At 37.2% G+C, this 11833-nt stretch overlaps 1 protein-coding gene and 1 long non-coding RNA gene across 4 annotated transcripts; one reads left to right on the top strand and one right to left on the bottom strand.

The window, feature by feature from the left end:
- Nucleotides 1-1081: 1081 nt before the first annotated feature.
- Nucleotides 1082-9618, top strand: LOC122665058 (transcription factor ILR3-like). 3 transcript variants are annotated; one of them, XM_043861116.1, is made up of 6 exons: nt 1082-1395; nt 1592-1657; nt 7794-7871; nt 8026-8188; nt 9195-9498; nt 9532-9618. In XM_043861116.1, exons 1-5 carry the CDS (start codon nt 1289-1291, stop codon nt 9468-9470), a joined length of 690 nt encoding a protein of 229 aa, XP_043717051.1. In that variant the 5' UTR covers nt 1082-1288; the 3' UTR covers nt 9471-9498; nt 9532-9618. The 3 variants fall into 3 exon arrangements, with proteins under 3 accessions (XP_043717051.1, XP_043717050.1, XP_043717049.1); XM_043861115.1 differs by having other exon boundaries at nt 9195-9499; nt 9535-9618; XM_043861114.1 differs by having other exon boundaries at nt 9195-9618.
- LOC122665059 lies at nt 2556-3008 on the bottom strand. Its single transcript, XR_006333424.1, has 2 exons — nt 2932-3008; nt 2556-2679 (listed from the first exon to the last, which is right to left on the bottom strand). It is a non-coding gene; the product is annotated as an uncharacterized LOC122665059 (long non-coding RNA).
- Nucleotides 9619-11833: the final 2215 nt, after the last annotated feature.

Here is an 11833-nt window from a genome sequence, read left to right as displayed (position 1 = left end):
CTCGTACAACAATAGCGTTGGGTTATTCAATTTACGATTTTAACCCTCTCTTAATGGGTTGTTAGAGATCCTGGCGAAATCTCCTTCAATCGTCAATGAAAAAATGAGATAATTTCTTAGATCCTTACAAAATAAGTAGGTTTAAAATTTGTTTTACACCCATTAGTTTCTATTTTAAAAAGATTTACTTAATCCCCAGAGGTAATTATTGGTCATGCCACCTAAGAAGAAAATAAAAGTGAATTTTCAAAATTGCCCCAACCCTCATTTATCGTTTTAGATTGCTGATCTGAATAATCTCCTAGATAATTGAGTTCATGTCATATTAAAAGTAAAAAAAAACTGTTTTATTAGAAGATTGAGATGTAATGGGATGAGAAGATAACGATTAGTGCTCCTTAATTGAAAAAAAAAAAAAAAAAACTCTAGCGGCAGGTAGAGTCTAAACCAGGGTTTTAGTAAGCGACATCAGTCTCTGCCAATTCCAATATAGATCGACCGTATCGCCAGTATGGATCAGTCCTATTTTCTTCAAAAAAAAAAAAAAACTTTAGTTTCCCTCCTAATTTTTGAACTAGGATCATATTTACGTATGTGGTACGAGAATGGCTCCCAGTCGTTCAAATAGAATCCACTCTGTGGGATCCACATGGAGTGGTTTCCATCTGAACAGTTGTGAGCCGTTCTCGTGTAAACGTGAGCACAACTCCTTATTTTTCCCATTTCAGTTTTTATCTTCCCGTTTATTTTTCCATTGTGAATTAAATCTGTTATTTTTTTAGAATGAAAACGGTCATAACCTAAAATTGAGGTTTTGAAGAAAAAAATAAAAATAAAAAAATAAAGAGAAATGTGATTGGGGCCTTTTCGGAAGAACATTTCTATTTTCTTCTTAGGAGGCATGATCAATAACTAGCTAAGGGGATTAAGTAAATCTTTTTAAAAATAAAAACTATTGGTGTAAAACAAATTTGAAACTTATCTGGATCTAAGAAATTATCCCTTAAAAAATCGCTTTTTCTTTCTGTTTCTCCTCCCCCACCCCTCTGTTTTGGCGCTAAACTCTCATTTATGTTCGTAGGATGCTCTTCTCCTCTTCATGCCTTCAAAAGCCTTAAATCTGATTGTGTCAAGGCCCTGAGAGCTCTTAATTCTCAGGGTTCACTAACGCACAGAGCCTTCATGCAATCCCTGCAAATCTCTCGGCTTTCATTCTTTATTTAGACATTTTCAGAGATTCATTGTTCTAGGGATTGGAAGGGCCCCTTTTTCCCAAATTTGGGCGAAAATGGGGTCCAATTCGTTGTTAAATTACGATTGGGTCAACGATGTTGGAGGTTCTGACGCAGAATTCAATTGGGCTCTTGATGGTTTTAACGATCTTCCCAATGTCGGGTATGAATTCGACCTCATATATCTGTCGACTCCAAGAAAGGATTTCCCCCTAATTTTTTTCTTTTGATAAAATTTTGATTTTTCTTCTGTAATTACTAGTGAATGCTTGTTACTGCACAAAGTAGTAGTATCTTGCAATATTAAAATAGTTATCGAGTTCATAATATTTGATCGATTTTGCTGATGACTGAGGCAGTGTGGAGATTGCTGATGGATACACAGATTTTGATGGAGGTATCGAGAATAATAACTCCAGGAAAAGGTGAATATGCTCTGTACCCATTAACCCTGTTCTTTTTTTGTTGAATTATCATAGGTTTTACTTTCGTTCTAATGTTCTAATCAAGAAGTACAGTAGTTAATTTTTCAACTTTTGCACAAAATTTATGTTTTGTTTTGGGTGAGTGGGATCATAGTTCATTGGCTTATGCTGCTAATCGGTTCAGTTCCTGCCGTTACATTTAATAAGAGGAAAGAGGGGAAAGGGAAGGAAGAAATTACGACTCTTTGTGGTCATAGATCAGCTCTGCCGTTGCTTCTGCGGCCTAAAATCATCTAGATCAGCTTGTTTTGGCACGATTATGTCTCCTGATTTGCTAGTCTTTTTTGGAGTCATAGTTCTGAAATGGGGTTTTAATTCAAGAAAGAAGCCCAAGATTTGAGGCTTTGGATTAGGTGAGAATCTGGGATCTGCTAGACTGCTAGCACATCCCGGAAAGAATAAAATATTGAAAATTTCTGTTCATTTTCGCACTTGGAGATGTTTGGTGTGGTTGTTTTCCTTGAAGTTTTGCTTCTTTGGATGGTACAACTTAGTCCTGAAAATTACTTCGTTTTTTTGTTCAAAGTCATCTTCGTCTCATCTGTAATTGGGCACCAGCTGCTTGGTATTGTATAAGTGATTTTTACAATTTCTTGTAAATTTTTTACATTTTGAAATTCAATGTCTTCTAAGGCTATTGTATTGGGTATGATGACATCGTGTTTCACTTTTAGTTATTCAAGAGATCAATGGTTTTAGATTCCTTTCCTTCTTGCAGACTTCTTTGGAACTAGTTTCCTGTATAACATCAGGATAAGAGGACTAAAATTCTGGCGCTTCATTTTTTAATTACAACCTGCCTTGTATTACCGGGTTAGGATTGCCTGGGTCGAAAAATTAATTGATCTCTTTTGTGTTATGAATGGTATAAACAGTAATCTGGAAGCTGTTTACTTTATATATTATAGAATTAAATTGAAAATATTCCCTTTGCAAAATCATTAAATTATGTCATCTATCACCTCATACAGAGAGTCACTTGATCGGTGACTGATTGATTAGGATGTGGTACTGCAGTTCGAGAACATGTTCTATTTACGGGGATGGTGCTCTTTCTCCATGACGTGGATCATTCTCATTGAAGTAATTTGGAGAATTTATATGTTCTCGTGTCATACCCTATTGCTATGGTATTCTATAGGGAGAATGTTTATTTATAGAATTAAATTGAAAATATTCCCTTTGCAAAATCATTAAATTATGTCATCTATCACCTCATACAGAGAGTCACTTGATCGGTGACTGATTGATTAGGATGTGGTACTGCATTTCGAGAACATGTTCTATTTACGGGGATGGTGCTCTTTCTCCATGACGTGGATCATTCTCATTGAAGTAATTTTGGAGAATTTATATGTTCTCGTGTCATACCCTATTGCTATGGTATTCTATAGGGAGAATGTTTATTTGCCCGTCGCCATCAGAAATTTATTTTACCATGAAAATAGCTTGTTATTTTGTGGTGGATGGCTTTGCAACAGATGCCTTTGTGAAATTTTTACATGAGTTGAAGAACTTCCAATCTGTTTTTTTCTGACATTCTAAGAGGCTTTTTCCCGAGCTATCTTACCCTGATTCATGTCTGACCCATTCGTTTTATTACTTGCTTCTTCTGTTATCTACTGAAGCTTTGAAGTCACTGGACAGTGGAATTCTTAGGCTTTATTTCTTTGTAGGCTGTCCTTATCGTATAAACATTATCTAAGATTCTGTGAAGTTGTTATTTGATGTTCTACACCTGTGCAAATGGAGCTATGGAGTATCTGTAGTAGTTTCTTTCTTAATGTTGGCTTATTCCTTACATCTAGTAAACAAGAATACTGCTCATATTTGCTTCTAGCCTTCTAGTTTTGCATTCTAATTCTTGGGTAACTGTTCTCTCAATTTCTGATCTGTTGCTGAGTTTGACATGCTGAAACACTAGTTCTACTACTGCTTTGCTTTCCTAGTAGGACTTGGTTTTGTCGGCAACTCTGTGCAGGCTCCATTTGTGTTCTGTTCTCAGTGATATTTGGTAGGTTCATTCTGCTATTAGAGAAGACGACTCGATTAGGAAATCCGACCTGTCTGTTCTCTCTGCTTCGAGTTATATCACTTTTCTCCTTAAACAGCCCCCATTTCTCAGTTTTGGTGATCCTGGTTGTGCTAGTCAGTTATAGTAGCTATGTTTGGAACTGCATCTGCATTATTTGGTATCAGACCTATAACCACTAATGTAGGTAATGGAGGTGATGGAAATAATGATATTGAAAATCTTCAGAACTCCATTAACTAACTGTTTGAGATGGTTCAAAAACTATCAGAAGATGTTTCTGTTCTGAAGCAACAAAAGAAAGCTACTCTTGAAGCGCTAAGTGAAGATGAATATCAAAAATCAGCCACCAACAACTCTAGAATACTGGGTCGAGTAACTTATAGACCACCACCTCAATGGATGTCCTTGAAGATGCCATACAGAAGATTGTCAAGCCTGGAAACTACAATATGAGGATGGATGATTTGAAGAAAGTCAAACTTGACGTTAAAGAATAGGATGGAACCTAGACCGTTAAGTGTTTAATGATTTGCTTCTCTCTCGATGACTACTTTGACTAGTATGATCTGACAGAAGACAGGAAACTGAAATTTTCTCAGGCCAAGCTTACCAGTCATGCCAAAGAGTGGTGGAAAATTCACGAACAATGCTTGTGTTCGCCACTCTGAGTCTACTATTTGGGAGGAGATGAAGGAAGAACTGAATATCAAGTATCTCCAAGAGACATTCAGGGCATATTACATGATAAATTCAACACCTTGTGACAAGGCAACTTATTTGTGGCTGATTACATGGAACATTTTGATGCTCTTAGCTCCTGCGCTGGTCTTAATGAGAATGAGATGCAGCTGATTTCCTGCTTAAAATTAGGTCTGAATCTGATATTCGAAGGGAGCTTAATATTCACAACCTCTATGATATTTAAGATTTCTTTCAGAAAGCACTCTGTCCTGATTACTGAAGAGAACTTAAAGCAGCCCTTTAGGATGTTGGGTTCTCAAGCCAAGGATATTGGAAAGTATATATTGCTGGTACTAACAAAGGAATACCTTCGAGCATTATCAAAGGCAAGGGAAAAGCATGTATGGACATTAGCAATGGCATTGAATGCTATAACCATCACAAGATTGGGCTTTTAGCAAAGTTTCTTCCTATGAAGAGGAAGACCAATGCAGACTCTATTATTACTGAAGAAGATGATAATTCAGCTAAAGAATTTGATGGCTATCCTCCAGATGAAGAACGAGAATATGAAGATGATGATGAGGAAGAGGATACCAATGGAGCTGATGTGGTGAGCAGGATTCTAGTGGCTGAAACCAAAGGTGAAGATAGGATGTGTCATTGCACCTCCTACACATGCATGGTGAGTAGAACTAAAACAGCTGCAGTCATTGTGGACAGTGGAAGTAGTATTAATGTGGTATCTAACGCCTTCGTTGATTAGGCCAAGTTACCAATATAAAAATCCACGGCCCTACAAAGTCTCACGCATTGGAAACAACTTAGAAGTAAATCGAAGGTGTTCGTTTCCACTGAAGCTTTCATGATATGAAGAAGAAGTTTGATGTGATGTGATTTCGATGAGGCTCATACATCGTTTGCTGGGAATTCCATGGATGTATGTTAATAATGTGGTTGTCGGAGGAATCAAGAATCTATGCATATTCGAGTTCAAAGGAAAGCCCATTAAATTCAATCTTGTCAAGACGCTGGAAAAAAGAGGAAGGAAAAAATCTCTTAAGGCTACACACAAGAAGCTAGAAGGCAATGACAAGAAGATACTTGCAGTACCACAGAAGCTAGAAGGCAATGATAAGAAGATACTTGCAGTACCACAGAAGAAGATTACTGAGAGCAGCACGGATAGAAGATTTATTTTGGTTGTTGTTACAAGAGAAGGCATCCCTCAACAAGAAGTTAAGCTTCCTATGTCAATAACGGAGTTGATTTCTGATTTTTCAAATATAGTACCCGAGGAGCTTCCAGATGAATTGTCATTGATAAGAGCTATAGTTCTGGTTCTAGGTTTGAACTAATTTGTTGCCTATCAACTTAGGCCCATAGAATATGCTGAGTTGAAGAGGCAAGTAGATCATTTGCTGAAGAAGGGGTTCATACAAGAGAGTTTAAGTCCTTGCGTTATACTGAAATTGCATATACCTGAGGATGGGACTTGGCATGTGTGTGGATAGTGGGGCCATTAACAAGATTATTATCAAGTATACATTTTCTATACCCCGTCTTATGTTATGTTGGATATGCTATCAGGAACAAAGGTCTTTTCTAAAATAGACCTTCTAAGTGGGTATCTTCGCATTAGATCGGGTGATGAGTGGAAGATTGCTTTCAAAATAAAGGATGGTTTGTATGAATGCCTGTTATGCCTTTTGGCCTTATAGAAGCTCCCAATACTTTCATGTGGGTTATGACTCAGGAATTACTCCCTCTCATTTGTAAATTTCTAGTTGTCTTGATCATAGTTCGAAAACTCGTATTTCGGTCCGAAATGAGCAAAATTAGCGAAATTTTGACCGAAACTGCATTTTTTGCCAGCATGTTTCGGTTGACCATTTGGGGGGGGTGTGGGAAACAGCCATATTAAGCTCCGATACTTTAGGGAAACCTAACATAGACACCCAAGTCCCAACAATTAAAAAAAAGTCTGTAAATACATGAATACATAAGTACGAACATTAAAGTGGACCGAGGTCAGCAAAATTTCAACTGAAATTGTGCCAATCCCTTGATTCGCCTCCTGTTTCATCTCGGCCTTGTCAAAATCAGTGAAATTTTGCCGAGTTTTTGAACTATGGTCTTGATATTCTGGTCTACAGTAAGCAGGAGGATGAACATATTGACTACTTGATACAAGTGATGAGAGTATTAAGGGTTTCATCGTATCAAGTGTGAAGAAGCTGATCCCTAGAAGGTGGAAAGCATCGTAGATTGGTCCATTCCTAGGACTCTTTCTGAAGTTAGAAACTAACACGGTTTAGCATCCTTCTAGAGAAGATTTATATGGAACTATAGTGTAATTATGGCCATTATCACATAATGTACGTAGAAAAACTAAGGGAATTTGAGTGGATACCTGCTGCCACCAAAGCCTTTGAGTGTATCAAGAAGAAGATGACTAAAGCATTTGGAACTGCATTTGCATTTGCAACCCAAAAAACTATGGACCTGGACACGTTTATTTTGATTGTTGACGGTCTTTATGTCTCATCTTCATGAAACTACATATATTATGCTCTCTCACTCCTTTCTCGTTCTCATTTTTCTATTTAAAAATAAATTCTTGTGTTCTTTCTGCTATTTTAAAGAAACCTTCTACGTGTGTAGGTCGTGCTCCATACATGCTTTGCTTAATCAGCCCCATGACCCTTAAATCTAACTATTGGTCTCCGTCTTTTCTTCTCACTAGGAATATGTTTTGCAAGATGAATATTTTCAACCAGCACTGTGTCAACATATTGTTGACATGAAGGATGGAGACCCCACCATTCGTCCTGTAACAAAACAGGATCTGAATTAGTACCTGCAAAGAGAGAGAAGAGAAGAGAGAAGAGAGAAGGAGAGAAGAGAACTGCTGAACAACGATAGATTCGGATTCTGTCATGGTGATGCTCTGTTTTATTTATAGGATAGTAATTAGACTTTTAGTAGGAATTCTACTAAGAGTCAATGCACAATTACATAGGAAATAAAATAAGACTCAAACTAGGACTTAATTATTAACTAAACTAGCCCACAACATGATAGGGACAATCCCCCTTTTTGTGACAGCCACTCAACTAATGTGTGGTATACATATCTTAACACGTCCGATTTCTCTCTCATTCAAAATATTTGATTGCTTTGATGGTTAACACGGAGGATCCTAGCCTTCTTTGTGTATGCTCAATATCCTCATTTTATGATTAAAAGATCAGTTGATTCATTGGCTGTGCAACCTTTGCATCAGAAAGTGCTCTAAACTTAGAATTTTGTCTAAGTTTTATTTCTTACGTAATATCCTTACATCTATGAAATTTGCAGAATGAGGGATGAATCATGCACAGGACTTAGGTCTAAAGCATTTCGGGAGAAAATGAGAAGAGAGAGATTGAATGATAGGTATTTACCTCTCTATACCCTAACTTTTTCCCATATTCAAACTTGTTACTTGTTTTTAAGCTGGATAGAAGAAAATTTTCTGCTATTTTTTTCCCTTAGTTTTCCTCTATTTTTTTCTTTGATGTTTGTGTTATTTGTCATGGACCAATCTTAGGTTTTTGGAATTGGGTACTGTTCTTGAGCCTGGCAGACCTCCTAAAACTGATAAAGCTACTATTTTAAGTGATGCCGTTCGTGCTCTGGTACAGCTTAGGACTGAAGCACAGCAGCTGAAAGAAACAAATGAAAAGCTTCAGGAGAATATTAAAGATCTTAAGGTGTCTCTGTCTCTCCTTTGATTCTCTTACTCTTTCCTTTTCCTTTTCTTGGTTTAAAGATATGAAAGTAAAGTCTCTTTAGTTTGAAATTGCCTCTAAAAGTACCACTTGAAATTAAGCAGAAGTCCACTTGAAGAAAGAAGGAATGTCCTGGTAAGCAGAAATGCCCAGTATCAATTTCTCTGTAATAGTTGATAATGGTCGTAATCTGATTCAGCTCAATTAAGCTTTATCCCGAATACTTATGTTGGCTAGATGTTTAATGTTCCACCATTCCTCTCCATTTGTGGACGTATCTTTTGTAATATATGTTTCTGAGGAAGACAATTCTACCCAAGGTCTCTTCAGTTTACTTATGTAATTGCACTATTTCCCACTCTGGATTGCTACCTCAATTCAGAAACCAGCAATTCCTTGATTTTTAAGTTCGTGTAATAGTTTATACTAGTCAGTGGGTTCTCTATATGGCTGAGATAGCAATAGACCTCTTAGTTTTGAACATTACGGCCCTTTATTTCTCTTCTTCCAGTTATTCCAAATAAACTATTTTATTCCTTTTGACATATTTTTCTTCCATTCTTGTACTCTTATATGTTTTTTTGATTTGAGGTACTTTTATCATGAATTCATCTATTGAAAGTCATATAGACTGCAAAGTTGACATTAGAAGAGCTCTATATCCACAACAGTGGTTCCTCCACTGTTTCAATTTCCCAAATGTGATTCAACTCTTTCATGCCCAAGAAATTACTGATTCAATGATCCTAGATCTCTGGTTACATGTTTTTGAAAATACAACAACATTGATGTCACTTCTATCTCCATTTGTCTGAAAAAGGGCAGGTCATGAGGTATCGGCATCTTTCAAGAATTGAATAATGATTTCGATTCAATCAAGTGCGATGGATTCTCCAGCCTAATGGCTAGTGGATACCTAGATCAAAGCCCATCTGGATTTGTAAGCCTCCATTGATTCAGATATTAATATTCACTTTGACATCAACAGGTGGAGAAAAATGAACTCAGGAACGAAAAGATAAATCTGAAGGCAGAGAAGGAGAAATTAGAAGAGCAGGTTAAAGCAATGAGTTTACCACCAGTTGGATTCATGCCACACCCTGTTGCATTTTCTGCAGCTGCATTTGCTGCACAGAGTCAAGCTGCCTCAAACAAGATAGCAGCCCCCTTCCCTGGATTTCCTGGTGCAGCCATGTGGCAGTGGATGCCTCCTGCTGTTGTGGACACTTCACAAGACCACAAATTACGGCCTCCTGTTGCCTGATGAATCAGAGGGGTATTAAATCCCAATTTTTCCCCTGTTTTTTTTTAATGGATTCCTCCTCTCCCCCCCCCCTCCCACCCCTTAATGGAACTTGGTCCCCAACATCTTGTTGCTAACAAGTTTTTTTTTGCCCCGGATAAATATTCTATTATGTAAAACTTTTTAATGAGAGACATTCTGTACTTTCCTCGGTATGGTGTTTTTTGCTCTCTCTCTCTCTCTCTTTCTTGTAAATGACAAGTACATTTACATATGGAGGGATTTTTTTTCTAGGGGGGTGGGGGGATTGGCCAAAGTACAGGAACATTTTTTTTTCAAAATCTAATTAGAAGGTGTTTTCCTTTTGTACTATTTTCATTTATGTTAATTCATGTGAAGGAATTTCTCCATTGGAACAAATAGAGCCCAAGAGTTGGATTATATTCTTACATGAGATTACCAATAAATAAGTTGTACTGGGATTGATGAAATCTGGTTCCATTGAGGATGTCTTGATAGAAGTTTTTCTGTAAATCATCTTCAAAGATAGTAAAGATCATCAAACTGGATCCGAAGATTTCCCCCTGTATTCAGGATCAGGGATTGGGGCTTGGACTGCCCGGGAAAAAAATCCCAAAAAATCTGTGACTGTGTAAGACAAGGTTATCTTAAAAGAAATCACAAAACCCGGAATAAGTTTAGATTGATTTATATCTTTTTTTTTCCCCCTTCTAGTGGACTGCTATCCCCAGTCCCACAATATCTATTTTTCCTTTGATGTTTAAGATTTCAAAATCATCACTAACCTCTTAATATAGGATGATTTATGCACATAACATACATATAAATAGAAAGACATGGACTATATGACATTTCTTATGTCAGTGACACCAATGAGATATTAAATGAATGGAATTTGGATATGGATGGATTATAATGAAAGAGATGGTTCCATATTAACTAAACAGCGCATCAAAGATGTAATCATCAATTCTCCTAAGAGGCCACAATTACCGCAAGGAAACATAATGACGAGGAGCGCAATTTTGCTATTACCCTGGCTGAGGAAGAGTTATAAGGAGTAAAACACAAAAATATGCTGATTCTGAGTAAAAGGACTCCATTCTTCCAGTTTCATAGCTGCCCAAGCCCCAAGTGCCTTGAATTTAGCTTGCCTCCAGGGAGCCTAGCACACCTAGGGTGCTGTCAGCCATTGGACTGTGCCGCACACATCCCTAAGTGTGCAGCCGCTGGATAACCCCCTGGCAGCACCCTGGGCACTGGGCTCGTGGAGATGATCCTGATCCGCCAAGCCTTAGCTGCCAACTTCAAGATATTAAGAGAAAACAGCTTGCGGAATCTGATATTGTGTTTCCCCCAAACCCTGTTTTGGACTGAGTTGGATTTGCTAATTCTCCTCCGATCCAACCGATCCAAAACAGTTACGAACAAGGGCTAAGATTACAGAATACGTGAGTGTGATCCAGGATTTTAGGAATTGGTGCCGCACCGATATCTTTACCTGCTCCATACAGGGAGAGTACAAACAACATATATGTTTTTTTTCCTTTTTGCTTTGGAGTTCCATGGACGGAGGAATTCCATCTCCGTTACCACCGTAAGAATGTAAATGAATAATCGAAAAATCCGAATTTGATTTGAAAAAAAATCCGAATACTTCGATAGAAATCCATCTGAAAAAAATCCAAATATTAAATAAATAATAATTTTGAGGGTTTTTGAAGATTTATCAGTTCTAGAATACGAGTAAAAGAGAATCATGATCACATCTGTTGTTGGATGGTAACGGTGCTAGAGTTTTCAGTAAAGCTAACTCAAGCTGGGGTGTTCCAATCCAAGTGAATTTGAATTGGGAAATCTTAACAACATTGGTAGGGATTAGGGACTGTAGTTGTAGCAGTTTTGGTTTCCTGATCTCTATCCGTTGTTAAAAGGTTTAAATCATTCACGTCTCTAATCTTCCTAAATTAGCTCCTAACAGTTCTCGAACTTTCTTTGTTAAATTAGCTATAAATAGCGTCCCTATATGGCTATATATATATAATCTTCCTAAATTTTCGATCTCCTTCTTTCAATCCAACAAATACTTTAACCATATTTATCTATTCATTCTTATCTAGAGTGAGTTGTCTATAGAGATAAGAAACGTGGAATTGGATGATAGAAAGATAGAGAAAATAGTTAATATGGAAGAGAGATGTTCATAATTGGTGGATAAGATTTGAAATTAGAATTAAATTAGGAAACTACTTAGAAACTTTCTCCTTTACTAAGAACACGTCTGTATCCTGTGTGAATGCCTATATATTTACACCTTCTGATCCATTGGAAACCCTCAATTCTTCCTTCTCTTTTTCCTTTTC

Source organism: Telopea speciosissima, chromosome 6 (genome assembly GCF_018873765.1).
Source record: "Telopea speciosissima isolate NSW1024214 ecotype Mountain lineage chromosome 6, Tspe_v1, whole genome shotgun sequence".
NCBI classification, from domain to species: Eukaryota; Viridiplantae; Streptophyta; class Magnoliopsida; order Proteales; family Proteaceae; genus Telopea; species Telopea speciosissima.
Note: the sequence above shows the minus strand (reverse complement) of the source record. Positions and strands in the feature narration are given on the sequence as shown.